The sequence below is a fragment of the Tachypleus tridentatus genome, chromosome 1 (assembly GCF_004210375.1).
Source record: "Tachypleus tridentatus isolate NWPU-2018 chromosome 1, ASM421037v1, whole genome shotgun sequence".
Lineage (NCBI taxonomy): Eukaryota > Metazoa > Arthropoda > Merostomata > Xiphosura > Limulidae > Tachypleus > Tachypleus tridentatus.
In genome coordinates, this window is record NC_134825.1 from 174,275,773 (window position 1) to 174,299,334 (window position 23,562).

General features: G+C 35.7%; 1 protein-coding gene across 13 annotated transcripts in view; it reads left to right on the forward strand.

Moving 5' to 3' along the window:
* The first annotated feature begins 324 nt into the window (after positions 1 to 324).
* LOC143230512 (uncharacterized) overlaps positions 325 to 23,562 on the forward strand; it is a 75,704-nt gene continuing 52,466 nt past the window's right edge. For 3 of the 13 annotated variants that reach the window (XM_076464285.1, XM_076464303.1, XM_076464257.1), the window contains exon 1: positions 325 to 501. Coding sequence is in view for 8 of the 13 variants with exons in the window: in XM_076464208.1 (XP_076320323.1) it covers positions 10,282 to 10,432; positions 17,676 to 17,782; positions 18,544 to 18,724; positions 19,468 to 20,387 (1,359 nt within the window). In the remaining 5 variants the exon portion in view is untranslated. The other 10 variants (XM_076464242.1, XM_076464208.1, XM_076464218.1 and 7 more) reach the window with 10 other exon arrangements.

Below are 23,562 nucleotides of genomic sequence, written 5' to 3' on the forward strand. Positions count from 1 at the left end.
ATGTGGCTTCACCCCTTTTATGCGCCAAATATTACTACAAATTAACGAATCACAGATATCGAAAGACTGCGATCTAATGTATTGTATTGATGAATGCTTTCAGACTTTAATATATCGAAGACATTCATTATTTGGGGTTTTTAATTACGGGACCATGTGCAAAGGGGCGGAAATGTAAATTCATTATTAACCAAAAAAATAAATAAATAAACGAAAAAAAAAGAGACCGGGACGTGGAGAATTGCCCTATTCACACCAATATTATATATTAAACTAAAGCAAGTAAAAACTCGATTAGCTTTAGTTAACAATTAAATCCGCCCGCGCATGTTGCGTACATGGATAGGGCGAAGAAACTACGCATAACGTATTTAAAATAAACGTGTCTTTTCTCATTTATTTGTTAGCGTAAATGTAATTATTCGATAAAAGTGGACGCTCCATTGCAATCGATATTGACATTGAGTTTAAACTTCAAATAAGGCTCGAAAAACAAAAATGGTAGGAATTTCAAATGAACATTTTCTGACAGTAATATGAGTTTATACTACTAGTAGTACTACATTCGGTGTTAAGAAGGAAAAAACGTATTACTATTAGTAGTAATAAAAGAATCGATATTAAAAGTGTAATAGTTGTTAAACTATTCGGGCTCGCGTATCATTTGTTGTTTTAACTTTTTGAACTTTAAAATTAAACTGAGGTCTAGTTTAAAAGGAACGAACAAACAGATCTCGTAGCAGAATTTAATATTCTTGATAGAAACTAATTACTGGGAAGAATGTAACTAATTCTTGTGCAACTGAAAAATATATGGTGCTTTTTTTTTCAATTTGAAATTGATTGCAATAAAACAGGAGCGTCTTTGCAGGCTGAGACCGAGAACTAGTTTATAATTTAGAATTGAGAAGAGTCGTGTCTAAAGCTCATATTGGGCTTATTAAGTTATTATACTGCTTTTGTATGTCACTGATATCAGATTCGTGTCCTACCAGTGGTATGCGTATTAGGGTTTGAGTATCCTGTACTTGTGAGTAATAAAAGCAGTGATACTATTTAGCCGATATGCCCAGTGTTTTTTCAGTTTCCTAGAGATTTAGAATTGTTTTATATTCCAGATAGGATGTGGGCAGTCCTGGATTACTCAATAGGCGGACTAAGCATGTGCTTTTGGCACCAGCAAAGTAGGAGCACACACACACACACAAAACAACTATTTTAATTTCAGCATACAACTTTGTTTCATTTCGAAAGATAAAAATATATCGTTTGCGGTTTAGTATTGCTTTTATTTTAACCTATGTGTATATATGGGGCACTATAATTTTTTCATCGCTTAGGCCTATAAATGTCTTAATTTGTCGCTAAAAGATTTTAGTAAATTTGTGCAGCTGTGAAGGTCTGTTGCAGTTTTTTTGGGAAGTACCCATTGCCTGTAATTTGGGGTATCAGGGGTATTAATATTTAATACAGTGGGTAACTTATAGGGTAGCAGTATTCTTCCACTCATGATCTATTTTAGCTTAGTCTGAAAATGGAAGGTCAGAAGTTTAAACAAAAATGAAGGTTTTTGTTTTTTAATTTGGAGTTTAAACAACTTAGTAAAATTAATAAAATAAGCAAACATATGAACGTCATACGTGAAAATGCATATGAGTGACAGCATCCATAAAAACAAAAAATTCTCTCACTACCATGAACTGTGTTGATTTCCTCATCAAAATTTGAATCGGGTTCTTTCAGGTCAGCCAAAATTTCTTCAGCATGGTACTTAAGAGAAATTGACTAAACAGATGTATCTTCATCCAGATAGTTCACATCTGTTTCAGTTACATTTCTGGTTCATGTGTGCAAATACTTTATAATGAATTTCTCGACGGCAACTTGTAGAAGGGGAGTTTTTCACAATGAAAACTGGTGTTAAATTCATTAAACTAACCACAGACTTTATCCATAAATGTATGATAACTTTAGATCAGACCAAGCTGAGGCACCTGTTCTGCAACTAATGAAGAATTTATATTTATATGAATAATTTATTTGACACATAATTTACACCACTTTATTTCATACCTACTCTATCTCTCACCTACTTTATTTCACACCTGTTTTATTCTGTAGGGATGATACAATGACTTTATTACTTTTAATAATCCCTCTCTACATCTTCCTAGTTTCTCTGAGTTGTTTTTGAGAGATCACGTTAGTTCTTTCATCTTTCTGGGTCAAAATAGACTTTGGACTGAGCATGTAATAAATGATTAATGAGAACTATAATTTCAAAATTACTAGCTGTAACTTCATGAAATTTTTTAGAGCTTTCAGTAAACATTACAGGAAATTCCTTCACAAGAAATAAGAATAATTTTTTTTTGTGAAGTTTTATCTCTAAATTTAGGAAGCTCTTAATAAGTCAAGTCTGAGTGAAAGGTGATTTTCAGCTAAGAATAAAGTTTGTGTATTTCAGTTTTCATATTTTATTTACATATCCTCTAGAACTTTGTAAATAAATCTTTTAATCTACTGTCTTCTCTAACCCTAACTGTAGTAAAATCATCAATGTATAGTAACATGAAAAATAAAAAACAAATCTCACTCCTTTCATTTTCCTCTACAATGGCTGTATATTGTAACAGAAAATTACACATTATTTATTCTTACAGTGAAAGTTAATATTTTACAAATTATAATGGTCGAGTTACCAACATACACTGTCAAACTACAATCACACATTACAGAATCCTCTCCCAGTGTGTGCATGCTAACATGAATATTGCTTTACACACGTTTTTTTATTTAATCTAAGTTTGTACACTGTTATTACTGTTGATAACTAGTGTACGTAAATAACAAGAAATTTAGTACTTGTAGATCTTGTACCAACTTTATCAAAAGTTAACCCTAATTTGTGGTAGAGTCACTGGCAATATTTTATGTAATTCTTTTTTATTCCAAATATAAAGAATATATATTAGCAGAATATTAAAACACATAAAAATACAACATTTTAAACTTTTATAATTTAACTAAGCAATTAAGTGAGCTAAAATAATTCCCTTAGCTGGGTAAAGTGTGGTGATTCAATGTCAGCCAGAATAAGCTAGTCTCATAGAGAATTTGGTAACTTTAAATTTTCTCTTCTTATTGGTTATAAATAATTCAACAGCAAAAGTTTGAGTTTTTGGTTTAAATATCACTCAATTAGAACTTTACTCTTTGTTCTTGAGTTTCAACAGGTGAAACTTGACTCTTTGTTCTTGAGTTTCAACAGGTGAAACTTGACTCTGTTCTTGTGTTTCAACAGGTGAAACTTGACTCTTTGTTCTTGTGTTTCAACAGGTGAAACTTGACTCTTTGTTCTTGAGTTTCAACAGGTGAAACTTGACTCTTTGTTCTTGAGTTTCAACAGGTAAAACTTGACTCTTTGTTTTCCAGTTTGAACAGTTAAAACTTGACTCTTTGTTCTTGAGTTTCAACAGGTGAAACTTGACTCTTTGTTCTTGAGTTTCAACAGGTGAAACTTGACTCTTTATTCTTGAGTTTCAACAAGTGAAACTTTACTCTTTTGTTCTTGAGTTTCAACAAGTGAAACTTTACTCTTTGTTCTTGAGTTTCAACAAGTGGGGTCACTGAACTTTACTCTTTGTTCTTGAGTTTCAACAAGTGAAACTTTACTCTTTGTTCTTGAGTTTCAACAAGTGAAACTTTACTCTTTGTTCTTGAGTTTCAACAGGTGAAACTTTACTCTTTATTCTTGAGTTTCAACAGGTGAAACTTGACTCTTTGTTCTTGAGTTTCAACAGGTGAAACTTTACTCTTTGTTCTTGAGTTTCAGCAGGTAAAACTTGACTCTTTGTTTTCCAGTTTGAACAGTTAAAACTTGACTCTTTGTTCTTGAGTTTCAACAGGTGAAACTTGACTCTTTGTTCTTGAGTTTCAACAAGTGAAACTTTACTCTTTGTTCTTGAGTTTCAACAAGTGAAACTTTACTCTTTGTTCTTGAGTTTCAACAAGTGAAACTTTACTCTTTGTTCTTGAGTTTCAACAGGTGAAACTTTACTCTTCGTTCTTGAGTTTCAACAAGTGAAACTTTACTCTTTGTTCTTGAGTTTCAACAAGTGAAACTTTACTCTTTGTTCTTGAGTTTCAACAGGTGAAACTTTACTCTTCGTTCTTGAGTTTCAACAGGTGAAACTTGACTCTTTGTTCTTGAGTTTCAACAAGTGAAACTTTACTCTTTGTTCTTGAGTTTCAACAGGTGAAACTTTCACTTTTTATGTAACAGATCTTTCCTGCATCATAAGTTATAGGTTAGACAGGTTTTTATATTTCAAAGATGGCTGGTATGTTTTATACCTATAACAGCTGTCTTTATAATACATTTTTACTTCAAGTGAGTTTCTCATAATCATGAACTGGTTTTTGGATAGTTGCTTCTTACAACTAATTTTGAGAATTATGGGTCCTGTTTTCAGTTTTTTCTTTACTTCTGATGTGTTTTGTTTGATTTTGATCTCTTATCCCCCACTTTATTCATGTATTAACTGCTTCTTCATTGCCTAACCCGTGTTTCAAGAGTCTATTCCTTGTGTGACACTAATAATTAAAAATATTCCACTAGAGTCATATCTGAAGAAAATCATACTCTGTTGATTACCTTGTTTCTATACTTGTTATTGTATAAACAAAACCCATACTTTGTGTTGTTTATGTTCTCATTGGTTATATCAAAAACACATTCCGTATGGACTATATTACTTATACACTCTTTGATTTTATAAATAAAAACCCATAATTTATTATTTATGTTACTTGTATACTATTTATTTATATTAAAAGAAAACTAGCTATCTATAAAAAGATAGATGTTGAATATCAGATAAGTAAGTAGAAGTCTGAAGAAGGGTTATTGAGTTTTAAGTCTAGAATTTTCCTACCCTACAAAGTACTGTATGGTTACAGTGAAGTGTATAGCATCACTTGGTAGTGAAGTGTGGGTCATGACCTTATGTTATGGAAACATGCAGTCTCCAGGTGCTATCTGTTATAGTGTTGTAGTCTAGGAACATGCAGTCTTTGGATATTGTTTGTCATAGTCTTGTAATATAGGAACATGCAGTTTTTGGGTACTGTCTAATTCTTGTGGTCTAGGGACACAAGCTTCTAGTTATCTGTCATGTAGTATATTGGAATATGCTGCCTTTGTGTACTGTGTTATGATCTCGTAACATAGGAACATGCAGTCTTTGAGTATGTATGATCTCTAATGGTCTTTTAGTGTAAGAAGACGAAGTCTTTGGATACTGTGTTTTATTTGCTCCTATGGAAAGGCAAGGAAAGTGTTTTGATATCATTTTTATTCCTTTTTGAACCATGTAATAGAGTATATTAACTGAGGTTATTGCTGAAGAAATTTAAAAGAGTGGACATAAGTCCATGAATGTGTTTAACCATAAATAGGAAACATATTTTATAAGTTTATGTGAGCTATAGGATGTTTTAATGACTTGTGTTATACTATAATGAATTATGACTTTGGTAATTATAGAAGCTAAAGTGATTGTTAATAATTGCTGAAAATATAAAACCTATATGATGTATTATAACAGTTATTTGAATGGTACAAATTAATAAGAAGGGAATTGCTTATTATCTTAAGGATATATGGTTACATTTTATATGAAACAGTGATATAGAATATTAGGTCCGAAGGACATGTGAGCACCATATATGAATATTAAATACTGATGTAGAAATTAAAAGTTGAGTTTAAATGATTCTGCCTTTATGCATCAAGTTGTAATTATTCTGGAAAATTGTCAAACCGTTAATTTTGCTACATACTGACAGTGCAGTTCACATATTTATTGTGTAGTTAATATAAATATTATTAAATTTAACAGATACACTTTACTTTGTTAATTTAATTTTTTTGTATTATAGTTCAGTTGAACTTTAATGATTAATAATAAATTATAATTTAGGCTGAAGCTATTTTGAAAAGTAAAACAAATTAAATAGAACTACATTAATTACTGAGTGTTGAATAGGTGTTTTTCATATATGATTATAGTTTTTTTATTTATTTTTTTAGAGAATGTAATATTGTATTTTAAGCTTAGTATATAATTTAATAATATAATATTATTAAATATGATATAATAATATTAAATAATATAAATATAATTTATAAGCTTGAATAGTTCTAGTTACAGGTTTCCTTTGTTAACTGTTCATGCCCAACAAGGGGAGCATGCCCCACAGTTTTGCCCCATAGACATAAAGAACAGAAAAATCAGGCTTTAATTTCTGCTTTGTTAACCCATCTGCCTGAATGCTTTATAAACATTTTGATTGGATGCATTCTTCCTATATGTAAACTTTATTGCTTGTTGGCAGGATGATGGTCAAAGCTCAAGTTATTGCAGAGATAATGTGGCTGTAAATTTAAAATGGAAGTGTTACACACAACAGTACTGCATTTTGACTTTAGAATCTATACAGTTGGCATGAGATTGCTGGTTTGTCACTTCTTCAAATTAATGGTGTAGTTGATTCAAATTAGAAATATTAAGAAAGGAATAAACAATTGCTGTTAACAAATAATAATATTGCATCAGTTATCCTTACTGTAATTTTTATTTATAATTGACTTGAATAAAATTATAATAATTACACCTCAGTTACTTATAAAGTTAACACCATGACAGTTATAGGTCATGCAATTTCTGACATACATAAGGTCTAGATCACCACTACTTTTTTTTATATTTCAGATGGTCTGATTAGCGTAGTAAGTCCTCCAAGCCATCAAGGCAGTGTATTGTTTCTAATAGCAAAGCTAACAGAATTGTACACTATATTTAAAAATGTATGGATTCCATGTTAAAAAAATTATCTCAAGTTAGGCCTCACTTTGTAAAATCTGTACAGTTTTGATTTTCTTATTAAAAAACTATTCATGCATTTAGGGAGGGATCCAACAATAAGGTGGCCTGTGTTGCTTAATGTGATGTACTGACTAATCAGCAGCTGGGCATGAAAATAATAAGACAGGTGACAAGTAGCTAGCTTCCAGATGGTGACAGCAGTCCAGTCCTCTGCATAAATCTAAGGTCGCTTTAGCAGAACTGATGTTTCAGTTTGTAATGTTTAATACTTTGCTCTATACAGGTTGCTGCTAGCAACATCATTGTAAGGTCAGACAAATACATTTGAAATAAAACTGCTCAAATTAAATATGGTATTTATCAACTTGTAACTTATTAACTATACAAGATTGTTTCTTGTCACTCATTTTTCTGTAATTCTGCAAGGTTGAAGAGTTAGCCTTTGAAGCCTCTTGTTATCTGTATATTTTATTAACTTATGAAATACATCACTTCTTACACCATAATGTTTAACCTAGTTGTTACAGTGTACCAAAGTTTTTAGCCATCTGTCTTTATGCACACTTAATTTTTATCTTCAAGAAATACTTACTTTATGGTTGTCCAGTACAAACATTCCCTTGACAGAAGACAAAAGCGAGAGATTGGACAAAAAAAAAATTAAACAAGTGACAACAAGATTTAACAGTTCCATGTTATTGAAAGTTATTTGTCAAATGAAACAATACTTATGGAAACAACAACAGCAAACAAAAAGTTCACATGGAAAAAAAAAAGTAAAGTAAATTAGTCTTCATATAAAAAAATGATATAAATCAGTGCTGAGCTTTAGTTTCCCATCAGTTATTAAATTTATGATTTATGTGGAACAGTTTCTTAAAAGCTTGAATAATACTTAACTGACAATCACAGTCAATACAGTCGTGATAAAGTAAATAGGTTAACAGAAACACACAACCAGATGTAGTAAGTAAAACTTTTATCTCCTAAAGTTATTTTTGTGACATGTTATATCATGGTGCAGGTTCTTTTTGATCATATGGTAAAAGTATAGCAGATAAAATTCACTTGTTACCACTGGCACACCTCAAAACTGGCTTGCTAACACACACTGTTATCAATCAACAAATCACATGGTAACAGCTTCACTAACTAACTATTCAACTCGCTGACCAAATCAATTTTCTTTTTTACCCAGTCAATAAATAAAACCTATTAATCCTCTTTAACTCAATCGCAACTTCTGTCAACTTATTAAATAATCATTCATCAAGTAACATTTAAACATTATTACACTGTTTTCCCTAAGTGTTAGAGAATTCAAGATAAATTCTGGATGCTTATTACATCACATAAGATTTAGAAATCTCCATAAGGAACAATACAATTGGCTAATTCTTATAAACTTTTAAAGTTATCATTCCTAGCAGTTTGTTAGTAGTAACTTGATTACTACTTTTTCTTTCCTGTTTTATTAGAGGCAGATGGTGAATGGCTGTTTCAAGTGTAGGATATCATGGACTTGTTTCAAAATTTAGCTCCAGTTTCATTTCATACACAACAATGATTAATGTACATTTTCTCATTCTCACACATTAATTGTTCCAACCTTTATGCATGATGTATTTTGCCCAGTTATTCAGATATATATAAAAACAAATCTGTTTTGTTAATTGTTATATTGTGATGTAAAAAATAACCGAGGTAACATTGACCACCTGTATAATGAAATAAATTAATAAATATCTTTTTTATATTTTCTAAACCTTTTTTGTTTAAAGTGATTTATTGCTTTCTTATAACACCACAAAGTTATAATTTTCCTTTACTGAAAATATACTCTTCAAAAAAAGAAATGCAAAAGGCAAAATATGAGACAAATTGTTAACAAGTTTATTCCGGGTAGTTCTGTGTGACGTGTGAAACTTTGCACATTCACTGCTGAACATCCAAAGTCTGTAAAGGCGAAGTCCACGCTCACTAGTTGAAGTTTAACGTCACTCAACGTCAATAATGAGTATGCCCCCCGTGAGCATCAATAACTGCTTGGCATCTTCTGCCCATGGAAGCGATGAGATGACGAATCACATCCTGTGGAATGGCTGTCCACTCAGCCTGCAAAGCTGCTGCAAGCTGAGGTAGAGTCTGCGGTTGAGGTTGTCGCCGTCGCAGACGTCGGTCCAACTTGTCCCAAAGATGTTCGATGGGGTTTAAATCTGGTGATCTTGGAGGACCAGGGAAGAACGTTGATGTTGTGGTGTCTCAAGAAGACAGTGGTGAGTCGGGCTGTGTGAGGACGGGCGTTGTCATGTTGAAAAACGTTGTTGACGTTCACCATGATGGGTTGCACATGGGGCCTAAGAATCTCGTCGACGTATCGTTGAGCCGTAAGATTCCCTCGAATGTGCAAAAGGTCTGTTCTGGCATTGTAGGCAATGACAGCCCACATCATGACACTGCCACCACCAAATCTGTCAACATTCTGCACACAGTTTGCTGCAAAACGTTCACTTCGGCAACGGTAAACACGGGTCCTTCCATCCTGCCTACGAAGCATAAAACGTGATTCATCGCTGAACCAAACATGCCTCCATTGTTGATGAGGCCATACCTGATGTGCCCAAGTCCACTGCAGCTGTGCTTGACGATGTTGCTGGGTGAGGATGACACCTCTAACTGGACGTCGAGGTCGGATTCCTGCATCTCGTAGATGGTTGCGAACGGTCTGATCGGAAATCCTACGCAGCCCTGGTATGGTTGAGGCAGTAGACGTCGCAGTGGTGATCCTATCCTGAAGGTGATGTGGCGGATGTAGAGATCATGTGTGGGCGTGGTCACACGAGGTCTGCCAGATTGTGGACGGTCACGAGTTGATCCATGTTGTAGGTGACGATTCCATAGCCTTGTGATGGTGCTTGGGTGGACATTCACAGCTCAGTAACTGTATTGCGTGTCGGTGGCTTAACACTGAGCTATGGAAACCGAGAACCCGTCACTTTTATAGGGATTTTGCACATGTTGCACTTGCAGAACATGCAGATCTCTCAAACAAATTTATTGGACACGAATGCGTTTTGGCGAAAAATCCATTGTTTTCCTCCATTTTCAAAGTGCACAACTTTTATTGTCATTTTGGTCTGACAATCAGTGCCTTAACACGTGTAACATCACATACTCTGAGCTTGTAACATTATTACATATATTTCTCTTTAAAATAACAAAAATATCCCTTTTGTGTTTCTTGTTTTGAAGAGTATATATATCCGATAGGTACTTATCTCCTCTCACATAAATTGCTATTCTCTTTCAGTGTTGCCATCCATATGCAAGATGTTTTTCACTCATGCCACAAGCCTTGTGCCATCCCCTCCATTGGAAATGACTCATTCCAATGTGTGTCTCATGCATGTTATCATGTGACAACCCTCCACCAAGATGTGACATTCTCCTGATGCACATGATACCCTCCACTGAATTCTACCAACTTATCAATTTGAGTTATGGCAGAAAATGGCAGCACCAGTTTTCAGTGGGGAGAAAGGGTGAGAAGTGTTAGTAGAGGTAAGTACTTGTCAAAAATATATGTTTTTTTATAGGAAAATTATAACACCTGGTACAGTACATTACCTCCAGTTACATAAATAGGTAGAATCCTATGTTGAATAGGTGGAGTGACTGGTGCAAGAGAAGAAAAGAAGCATCTTCTGAAGCTGTCCAAAGGACACATTTAGAGATGAGAGTGAGATTCAGAAATCTGATGTGGGAGATGGCTCCACTTCTGAACTAGTTATACTCTTCACCCATCAGAGAAAGATATGAAATATATATGGGTGAAAAAACAGAGCAGCAGATCAGGGTGGTGTGGGATAAATAATGGATGTGCCAACTTGTTTAAAGTTGCTAGGTGCAATGCACCACACTCAATAAATTAACTACATCCAAAACCAATTTCACTGACATCCACACAGGGGTAGGATGAGGATCATGCCATCTTCACCTCAAGTTCAAGAGAGCAGAGGGTATCTCAAACCCCCTGAATATGGAAGAGAGTGTACGTTAAGAATAGAAAATGATTCATTAATCCAGGATCCTAACATGTGGTAGAGAAAAGATGTCTACTATGGAGAAATCAACTTCCTCAACAGTAAAATTGACGAGAATCAACCTATGCATAATAACATCCTTGGAATAAGATACATTGAGGAACAGCAGAAGAGAAGGAACTGTAACAATTCCCAGTACCTCTTCTGTGACCCACAACACAGATGGAGTATAAATTACAGAAGAAGATAGACATCTGAAATACATCTTTGAGGACTTATGCTGATTGATTCTACCCTAAATCTAAAACCCAGTCCACTGGGAACCAACCACATCCACGTGGTGGTAGAATGACGGATACCAATCCAAGGGGTGAACTGAAAACTGAGGTCTCACTCCCTTGACTATTGTATGCTTTCTAGTGAAGGATATCATGCCATCCACACCAGCAGAACAGCACTGCCCTGAATGGTATTTCTGGACAAATTCTTTATTTTGGTAAACTATTTAAGAAAATGTCTTCACAGTCCACCTCCCCACTGGCTAGGACCTGTAAAGTGGTAAAGACTCCTAAACTTCGTTAGCCCCTCGGTGTGGATTCCTGTACGTGGTGAGGGGACCTCTCAGGGAAGGTTCTGTCTGGTTACCTTCTCTGAGATCTAAACATCCACCTACATGTTTGCCGTGCGTGGTGACCCGTGAAGGGAAGGAGAGGATCCTGGTGGTTGAGGGGTCCAACCCTAACACACCTCTTTGGCCTTGAATTCCTGTAGATGAGCAGCCTTTGGGTGGCCCCTTGGGTAAATCAGCTGGTTCACTTGGGCTAGAGTCAACCAAGTACCAGTGTTGGAAGTTCTCAATGGGTGTTGTGGACATTGTGCCTGATGCTGGTGTTTGGGTATAGTGCTCACGAAACCCTGGCGTTGCTGCATTGTCCTTACATGACATTGTAGTGCATCGCCTTGAAGGGCTTCATAGTGAGTGGGGTCAGTGGGTACCAAAATTTTTCTTTTTTCCTATGGATACTCCTTCAAAAAATTTAAATAAAATAGTGAAAAAACAGTCAATAGATAAGCGACCACGTCTTGAAGACTCTGAGCAGCAATCTTCAACATCTGTAACACATGAACCTCATTTTCTTATATTACATTCTCTTTCAGAAAAACCTTTAGGGCAATTGTCCCCCTTTTTTATTCAGAAGGGACTAGAGAGTCTTGCTGGCTCTCCAAAGTCAGTAAAGAAGCTTCGATCTGGAGACATATTAGTTGAAACATCCACAACCCACCACAGTGAACTCCTCTTGAATTCAATGGCAATTGGGGATATACCTATTGAGGTGACCCCTCATATTACCTTGAATTCATCACGAGGAGTTATTGCTGAGAGGGATTTGAAGAATGTCCCAGAGTCAGAGATTCTCGCTGGTCTCTCCATTCAAGGAGTTTCTGCAGTGAGGCTCATCTTTACTCGCAAAGATGGAGTTACACTGCCAACAAATACCCTTGTTTTGACATTTACATCATCACGTGCACCTGCCACCATCGAGGCAGGTTATCTAATTTGCAGGGTACGGCCATACATTCCAAACCCTCTTCGATGTTTCCAATGTTGGAGGTTCGGCCACTCAAAGACATCATGTTGTGGTTCCCTGACATGTGCTCCTTGCGGTGGCAAGGACCACAATGCCTGTGAATGTGACGTGGACCCACATTGCATCAACTGCAATGGTTCTCACCTTTCCTACTTTCGTTCTTGCCCAGAATGGTTGGGGGAAAAAGAGGAGCAACGTTTTAAAACGACTCATAACATTAGTTATCCTGAGGCTCGGAAATTGCTGCCCGCCACTCCATCTCGGACATACGCTGCTGCACTTTGTTCCACAACTACAGTGGGAGTGCAGACAGATCTCTCTGTGCCTCCAAGGGAATCGTTTTCAAAACAAATCAAAAGCCTTTTCACCTCTATGGTTAAAAAGGTTGATGAATTGACTTTCACGCCCATCTCTGTTCCTCCCATACATTCCAACAAACCTCAAGATCCACATCCTTCAGTTTCAAATACAGGCATTTCTTCTGATACATCTTTTTCTCCCACCCCAGGAGGCAAAACAATCATTCGTTCGCGTCCTCAGTCATTGGAATCCCCTTCCAATAACAAAGACCTGCCCATTCGACCCAGGGCAGGATCCATGGAGGTTGATAGACCTCCTCCAACTAAGGACAGAAAGGAAAAAGACGTGGTCGTAAACAGAAGGGTTCTCCAGCCACTTCGCCTATCCATCATTAAAAATGGCCACCTTGATACAATGGAACTGTCGAGGTTTACGTTCTATTCTGGATGATATCAAAACACTGATTGCTTCCTACCATCCTGTATGTCTTTCCTTAGAAGAAACATTTCTAAAACCTGCTGATACAGTCACCATTCGGCAGTTTTCTCTGTACAGAAATGACAGGCTGTGTGATGGACGAATACATGGAGGGGTGGCACTATTGGTTGATCAGCATGTGCCCATCCTGTCTTTGTCACTCAACACACCCTAGGAGGCCGTAGCCATCCGTGTTTCCTTGGGTCATATTATCACTGTTTGTTCTCTCTACCTGTCCCCTGGAGAGACATATGATCAATCAGACCTTGATGCTCTCGTTGAACAGTTGCCGTCTCCCTTTCTACTCCTGGGGGACTTTAATGGGCATCATCCCCTCTGGGGAAGTGCTGTTACTGATGGGAGGGGTCGCTCTGTAGAGCGTATGCTCTCTGATCACAATCTTTCTCTTTTCAATACTGGTTCTTCCACTTATTTCCATGCACCTAGTTATTTCTTTACTGCTACTGATCTCTCAATTTGCTCCCCTTCATTATTCTCCCATTTTTCATGGAGGTTGGACAATTATCCGCTAGGCAGTGATCATTTTCCTGTACTTTTGAGAGAGACTGGCCGTGGTCGATGCCATCCTACCCGCGTGCCCCAGTGGAGGCTGGATCAGGCAGACTGGTCCACTTTCACTGCTCTCGCAGAACTTGATCCTGCCATTGTGAATCAGCCATCAATAGATGACTGTGTGGCAGCGGTAACTGGCTGTATTATACAAGCAGCTGCTCAGTATATTCCTAACACCTCGACACGTTTTCCACGATATCTTCATCCGTGGTGGAATCCTGCTTGCCAGTTAGCACGGAAGGCTCAAAAACGGGCCTGGGATACTTTTCGTAGATATCCCACACTTTCAAACCAGGTTGCTTTCCAACGGGCCGTGCACATGCTAGGTGGGTAAGACGTCAAAGCCAGAAGGAATCTTGGATTAAGTTCACAACCAGCATATCTTCTACCACCAGTTCCAAGATCATATGGGACAGGATTCGAAAGGTTAATGGGCACTACAATTCTGTCCCCCTCTCGATCTTACTCTCTGATGGTCAGGAGGTGACTGATGTTGGAACATCGCTAACACTCTAGGTGAAAGCTTTTGCCAGGTATCTAGCACTTCTGCTTGTTCCTCCACCTTCCTGGCCATCAAGTCTCGGGCAGAGTGATCACCTCTTTCATTTCGCACTGACTGTTTCTTTGACTATAATTATCCCTTTATCCTGGTGGAACTAAAAATGGGCCTTCATCGGTCTGCCAGTACGTCTGTTGGACCTGATTATATTCATTATGACATGCTGCGCCATCTATCTCCTGCTTTTCTTGATGTCCTTCTAATTGTCTTTAACTGGATCTGGCAGGAGAATGTTTTTCCTGATTCCTGGTGCCAGGCTATTATTTTACCTTTCTCTAAGCCAGGGAAAGATCCCAAGATTCCTTCAAACTACCGTCAAATTGCTTTGGGGAGCAGATCGATGTTCCATGTTAAAGGTATATCGTGCTCTTATTCGATCAAAACTCAACTATGGGTCAATGGTCTATGGCTCTGCCAGATTTACCCATGCCTTAAAGATGCTAGACCCCATTCATCACCAAGGACTTATACATTGAATCTCATGAACCTCCTCTGCACCTTCGCTGTTTGCAACTATCTTTACTATATTCTTCGAAACTTCGTTCCTTACCAAAGCATCCCACCTGGGGATATGTTTTCCTTCCTTGGTGGGCTGTACCTTTTCAGAACAGATGATCTGCCATTGCTTCGTTTGGCCTACTACCAGTTGGGGAGCAGATCGATGTTCCATGTTAAAGGTATATCGTGCTCTTATTCGATCAAAACTCAACTATGGGTCAATGGTCTATGGCTCTGCCAGACCCTCAAACCTTAAAGATGCTAGACCCCATTCATCACCAAGGACTTATACATTGAATCTCATGAACCTCCTCTGCACCTTCGCTGTTTGCAACTATCTTTATTATATTCTTCGAAACTTCGTTCCTTACCAAAGCATCCCACCTGGGGATATGTTTTCCTTCCTTGGTGGGCTGTACCCTTTCAAAACAGATGATCTGCCATTGCTTTGTTTGGCCTTCGCATGCAGGCTCAATTGGATGACTTGGGTCTGTCCTTGGATAACATTGCAGATTCAACAGGTCAGCCCCTCCCACCATGGCTTATTACAGCCCCATGGTATTACATACCAGGCTATGTTGGTATTCGCGGGAATGAGTTTGCATACACGGCAGCTAAATCTATCTGCTCCGGCACTATCACCACTGTGCCTATTCTGTACATGGACTATGGTCTTGTATTCAAGGCTCGGCTCCATGCCAGCTGTCAGTCCACTTGGAGTGAGCAACGCGACAACAAGCTTTTTCAAATAAAACCCTATATTGGGCATTGGCCATCTAGCTTCCGTAAGGTTCGGAAGGAGGAAGTTGTTCTCACTAGGCTACGCATTGGTCACAGTTTTTTAACTCATCGTTTTCTTTTATCTGGAACTGATGCATCAGTGTGTAGTTTGTGTAACACTCAAATCACTGTAAGCCACATTTTACTTTCTTGTTATCGTTACAATTCTCAACGACGGCATTATTTTAAACATATTTTTCCCAGGATCTATCTGTAACATTGGACAGTGTTATTGGTGATGGTGACACTGTCCACCTTGATAACGTTTTTCGTTTTATAATCTTTTCAATCTCATTTAAGTGTTGGATATTTATTCATTACACCTTTTTAATTGTGGTTCCTTTTTTACAGTTTCATTCTCTTTCGCTCAATTTGACATTGGAAAATGGCCAGAACATTAAATAACTCGACACCAGGACTGGAAAGGCCAACTTCAGGTGACTAATGCTGCTGTTTGAACTACTCGTTAGTCGTCCTGGCGAGTTGTTATTACACTTTTGCTGCATGTCATTTAACACTCTTATTACTTTACCTTTTAGTGCTGGCCATAATGACACATTAACTGGAACCAGGACTGGAAAGACCAACTTCAGGTGACTGACGGTGGTTCTTGTACTTACCTGTAAGTCTTCCTGTTGGGTTATGATCATTACCATTCTGCTACAGGAAGTCCTTTACAACTTCTCTTACTCTGCTTTCTCTCCGAACATTGTAGACCAGGTGTCAACATTGATTTTATACTTTTTCTGTTTTTCAATAATGTTTTGTTTTACCTTCATTTCCTTTTATGTATTTTACTACATTTAATTTATTTTTACCTTTTTACCAGACATTTGGTGCAGATAGCCTAGCTGCTTTGTGCCATAAAACACTAAATCAATCAATCAATCAATAAACTTCATTAGAAGAAAGAGGACAGAAACATGGTGGAGAGTCTGGAGGAATGTGAACACTGAAGACAGTGTAATTGGTGACCACAAGTCATTTGGATAGCACTAGTCGCTCTTGGCAAATTTTACATTAGTTTTGAAATGAGGAACATTAATTTAAAACAGCCTGCTATACAAAATAAAGTTCAGTGAAGACACAACTGTGGTCCAGTAACATTGACTGTTCACCTTCTGAGAGAGCATTCATGTGTATGCTACATGAGTCTAGTCTCTGTTTCATTCTCATAAGCTCAGTTATTCACAGGCATTCAGAACTACTCTGTATCAATATCTTGTTGAATCCATTGTTATTGAGTGCATCTTTCCTATTGCTCTAAGGAAAAATAAATTTTGATCTGAATATGCTGGAGTTATCTAGTGGGATAAAAAATTACAAATTAGTTTTTGTTTTTTTGGTTTCAGTAATTTTCCCTGATCAGCTCTCACTTGTTAATAATAATTAAACATTTGAAACCTGATTTGACTTTATTTGATTCCTACTTACTCGGAACATGTTTAGAACAACTGCTTTTGCTTTAAATTTTGATGTTATTGTGTTGGAAGGGTAGTACACTTGCCTTCTGCTTGTTAAAAGTAATTGAAACTAGCAAAAGGGTTGTTTGTTTAGTTTAAAAGTCCAGAATACTTTAAAGTTTTTTGTTCAGTTTTATGAAACATTATTAAAGTCAGTATTATTACAGGAGTGATAAATATTAATACCAGGTGTTTTTTTATTTACAACAACACTGATCTTTTTATCCAGTAATTTTCCCATTGGTTTTAAATATTTCTGGGAGATTTTTTAAAGCAGCAGCAAAATATATGTATATAAACGTAACTGTATAAAAGTCTTGCTTTGTGAGAAAATGTGTAATATGTTTCTAATTCTCATCCTGTAGTTATATGTAGTTGCAGGTTTGGCACTGTACTTGAGGAAAATAAAGATGAAGCTAGGCTTATCTGTTGAAGAAGCATCATTTGTTATTGAAGATTTGTAATATTGTGTTGGCATAAAAATACTGTTTCACTTATTCTAGCAAGAGAAGAAAATGCTTTAATAGAGGAAAGATCTTCACTTTCCAACTTTGATTTTAAAGTAACAGAAGAAGAGATTTGTTATGATGATGAGGTAAAGGAAACTGAGGTATGTTGTAGAGTACAATCTTTGTAACTAGATAATTTTGATAGAACATTCTTACATGGTTTTGAGATTGCACTGTTATGTATAACAACTGCTCCAAATTGCAATTTTTTTTCAATGAAAATTACAAACGTTTTCCAAAGAAGCATGTTCCGAGAACCTACGGTAAACCTTCTCCACTCATTGTCTTCAACACTGTTATAAATTTTTTGCAGACATCCCACTTTTTTGACTTGCTATTAAAGTTTATCAAATTCTATTTCAAACCAAAAATACCTGTTCTAACTTATCTTGTTGTAGAATTAGAGAACCGCAGGGAGACCTGTGGTGTTTCTATGATGTTATATAATTAGAGAACTGTGAGAGATGTGTTTTTATTATGCTATAGGATTAGAGAACTGCGGGGAGACCTGTGGTGTTTCTATGATCTTATATAATTAGAGAACTGAGGGGAGACTTGTGGTGTTTTTATTATGCTATAGGATTAGAGAACTGAGGGGAGACTTGTGGTGTTTCTATGATGTTATATAATTAGAGAACTGAGGGAGACTTGTGGTGTTTTTATCATGTTATAGGATTAGAGAACTGAGGGGAGACTTGTGATGTTTCTATCATGTTATATAATTAGAGAACTGTGAGAGATGTGGTGTTTTTATTTTATGTTATAGGATAAGAGAACTGTGGGGAGACTTGTGATGTTTCTGTATGTTAATAATAGTTCTAATTGTTTATTACTGATATATTAAATTTTGTTTTTATTTCAGAATATGTTTATTCAAGTAAAATGGAAGCAACTTGCTGATTCACCACAAGATGGCATTATTTCTAAGTTCAGTGAGAGTGATGAAGGAGATGTAGATTCTTCACAACTCGATGTTATGAGTTTAAAAAAAGAACCAGAAGAAGAAATAGAACAACTTAATTCTGAGCTAGAAATTTTGTCTGGTGAGCATAAATCTTTCAAATCTGTATTTGTCAACCACATAACATGTGGCTGTACAAACAGTAATATAACATTAAAAATAGTGTAAGTATGAACTACATACAGAATTGACTTCATGTTACACATAGGCTTGTGTCAGATATGTCTGCACTGGAGTTTGTTTTTCTGTTATAAAAGTCTCGTGTAACATTTTCTAGATACTCAAAATCTAATTTGTTGAATTATCTTAGTTAAGACTGCGTCAGAATAGGCATAATGTATACATTGATAATAAAGATTTTCAATTCAGTTTTGTGATGTGCAGTTCAACCTATTCTTACAAAAAGAGTTAAATAAGGCAGAGTAGATTAGGTTTAATGTAGTGTTGTTTCTCTTCTAAAAATGTGGAAACTTTCTATGTAATCACAAGGTGTTTTTTCCAGTAGAAATCCTTTAACTGTTCTTATTTGAACTTTACCAAGCAATCATTTGTATTGTTTCACTGTTTTAAGGAATCTAGAAAAAAAAAATCATACAAGCTAGCAAACCACCATTTTGTTATCTGTTGTGCAAGTTGTTATATCAGTTTAAAGTTTTTATTACTAAGAACATCAGCATTTCATTTTATTTGGTATCTTTCAGATTTTATAAAGTTTAATATTTTTCCATATTTTTTTTAATAAACTTTATAAATATTTAGGACAACAATAAATTAATATATACTTATAGAAAACTACACTTATTCAGATCCATTTTGTGTTTCTAGATCCAAAGATCTACGTGACAAGTGATCATCGAATGCAATTTCCTAGGTGTAAGGTTAGAAGAAAGAAATCTCGATTAAAAAAGACAAAAAATTACAAATCTGTTAAAACAGCTTGTGGTAATGTGTACGACAAGAAAGACAAAATTACTCAAAGTGGAGATAAATTGTACATGTGTGTTAAGTGTGATAAAACTTTCTTTACAAATAGTATCCTAAAAGAACATGTGCGAACACATATTGGAGAAAAACCATACAGTTGTATCGTGTGTGGTGAGGAGTTTGAAAGTAATCATAAACTAAAAAAACATGAGAAAATGGACATTGTGGAGAAACCATACAGTTGTGTAGTCTGTAGTAAACTATTTAGAACTAATAGTCTTCTTAAAGTACACAAGAAGATGCACAATCAAGAGAAACTGTATGGGTGTATATTTTGTGGCAAACAGTTTGGAAGAAATAGTTATCTTAAAGTGCATCATAGAATACACACTGGAGAGAAACCATACAGATGTGTAGTGTGTGGCAGAGAATTTGGGAGAAACAGTCACCTGGAAGAACACATGAGGATACACACTGGAGAGAAACCATACATTTGTGTTGTATGTGGTAAACAATTTAGAACACAAACTCAACTTAAATTTCATCAAAAAATACACACTATGGAGAAACCACACATTTGTTTAGTGTGTGGTAAAAGATTTAGAAGAAATGATTGCCTAACAGAACACACGAGGACTCACACTGGTGAAAAACCTTATAATTGTGAAGTGTGTATTAAAAAATATTCAACTAAATGTGGGCTTAGAAAACACCTGAAGATACACTCGGGGGGGAAACCTTGTATAGTGGGGGATACAGAATCCTTAAGTAATATCCAACTTAATAGACATGAGAGGGGACACACTGAAGAGAAATTGTAAAATGTATGGTATAGAAGTTAAAATTAAGTCATTTTAAATAAAAAGGACTACAGACCAGTCATTGGGGAGAAATCCTCTGTTTGTATGGTGTGTCAAAAAAAGGTTTGCAGATATGTTTTGAAAGTATGCTTTTGGTGACATTCATTGTGGAGAAATACAGATGTTGGTTGCATATACAAGTTTGTAAGTGGTGCTGAACTTCAAGTATATTTGAGGATCCACATTGGGGAAAATGTAAATTTGTGAAGTAATAGCAGCTCACGTTGGAATTATGTGGTAAACAATTTTGTAAAAAATCGGGTTTCTGTTATTAATTGTGAAAGGAAAAAACACAGTTGTTAACAAAGAATTCAGAATTAAGAGTTTCTGAGGAAGTAACTTTGAAGAAATCACATCTTTGTGTAGCATGAGGCAAAGAAGTTACAGTATTGGTTGGCTAAAAGTACATGACAAGGTTTATGTAGTGAAAGAAACTGTACAATGTATGATGCAATGTTGAAACACATTGGAGGGCAACCAGCACTGGGCAGAAACCAGAGCAAGTCTGCCAAATGAATATTTGGTGTTGACAGTAACATGTATTTGTCTATATTTACAGTGTTATGAAATAAAGAACAGTTATATATTTGTTTCAACATAATATTCTTTCACTTCAGTAAACGTAAATACTTACAAATACAAAGTGCATTTTTCTGAAATGACATTAACATTAATTGTAAAAGCTCTGTAATCAAACTCATGTAATTACTTTGGTGTTTTTGTCACCTTAAGTAAGCCAGAAGGACAAATGTGTGTTGTACATTATACACATGAAAACCACATAACAAGAGTATCATTCAATCTTCCAGATATGTCTTTGTTTTAGATGTATAAATATATACATATGTTTATTTTAATGTATTTACTTGTACACTATATTAAAGCAACATAACAAGTATAGACTTAAAGCTTTATTTGAACATCTGTTGTGAAGAGTACATTTCTTATATAGTATATCTTGGTATAAAAGTTTCCATAGAAAACATGCAATCAAAGGAGGAACTGTTCAAGGACAAGTAACAAACAAAAGATTTGATTATAAACTGTATAGATGTGTTACTATGGTAAATAAGAAATATTGACTTACAATATCACATTAGAATGCACATTGGAGAGACACAACAGATATAATAATAATTTTGGAATGAATAATTACCTAAACTTTTATATAAAACAAATGCTCACTGGGAGGAAACTTACTGTTTATCATTTAGTCACTTGAAAAGTCCTAATAAGAAACACAATGTAGGTGACTCGGCTGTGATTAGAGGTTACTTTGGGAAGAAACCATTCATCAAATAGTGTTGAAATAACAGCCAAACAGTCTAGTTTGTGGCAAAGTATGTAGAATCAAAAATGACTTATCAAAATTTTATGGATTTCACACTGGAAATAACCATCAAAGAAGTGTTGTGAAAATCAAATTTGGGGAATCTATGACATGAATAAACATGAGTGGATACATGCCAGGAGTTATCATACAGGTGCAAGTCTTATAGTGAGAAATTATTACCAATAAATGCATACTATGGATAAACAAAGCATTTTTACTGGATAATATTTTAGACACGCCAATAATTTTGCAGTGGGATAACAACAACACAGTTAAGTATCTGTAGCAAACATTTTAATTTAAAAGATCATATAATGAAGTAGTACAACTTTCAGTTTAAGATAAAGCATTGAAAAACAATAGTAACATGGGTGTGACCACTTACACTGGAGACAAACCTAGTACTTTAACAGAATAGAACCAAGAACTTTCATTTTTCAGATGTTGCCCAAACAGTCTTCAGTCTGACAAAGTTCTCTGCTTTATTAGTAATACTGGTATCTCTTCTTGTTAGATGTTAAAATTTCCATACTTTTCCTGGTTTTATAATTTTCTGAATATCAACAGTTTGCATCAGAAAATCCTGTAATGTAACTCGGGTGTAGGTGTAATCTGCTCCTGCAAATCACCATATTTTTACTGGATTTCAACCATAGGGTCAGGGCTTTCAACCTGCGTAGTCATGGAGAATATTACATGCAAGGTGATAGGATATGAAATTTATCAATATATATCATCAACTTTTATAATGTACACATGACTGAGATAATACATAGGGAGAAATTCAGCTTGACTGAGGTAATACATAGGGAGAAATTCAGCTTGACTGAGATAATACATAGGGAGAAATTCAGCTTGACTGAGATAATACATAGGGAGAAATTCAGCTTGACTGAGGTAATACATAGGGAGAAATTCAGCCTGACTGAGGTAATACATAGGGAGAAATTCAGCTTGACTGAGATAATACATAGGGAGAAATTCAGCTTGACTGAGGTAATACATAGGGAGAAATTCAGCTTGACTGAGGTAATACATAGGGAGAAATTCAGCTTGACTGAGATAATACATAGGGAGAAATTCAGCCTGACTGAGATAATACATAGGGAGAAATTCAGCTTGACTGAGGTAATACATAGGGAGAAATTCAGCTTGACTGAGATAATACATAGGGAGAAATTCAGCCTGACTGAGGTAATACATAGGGAGAAATTCAGCTTGACTGAGGTAATACATAGGGAGAAATTCAGCTTGACTGAGGTAATACATAGGGAGAAATTCAGCTTGACTGAGATAATACATAGGGAGAAATTCAGCTTGACTGAGATAATACATAGGGAGAAATTCATATTGGACATTGTGTTTTCCTTTTCTAAATTGTGGATGCCCTTCACAGTCAACCAATGGGTCCCTTAGGTTCTTACCCACTGTTTCATTTTTCACTTCTCTTTTCCCAGGTCGCAGGATCGAATCCTTTCACCAAATATGTTTGCAATTTCAACTCTGGGAGTTTCATAATGCAATAGTTTATCATACTGTTTACTGAAAAATAATTGATAATGGTTGGTATTGACTAGTTGTCTCCCCTCTAGTCTTACACTGCTAAATTAGGGACGGCTAGCACAGATAGCCTTCGAGTAGCTTTGTGTGAAATTCAAAAACAAACAGACGACTTTAAGTTTAAAAGAAAATTCTAATTTATTTCTCTCCTCCAGTTACTTTCGAAATAAAATTATAAGTAAAATCTTATGATGTCTTTTCGACGTAAATGTTACTAATACTTGTTAAAACCGAAACAGCTAA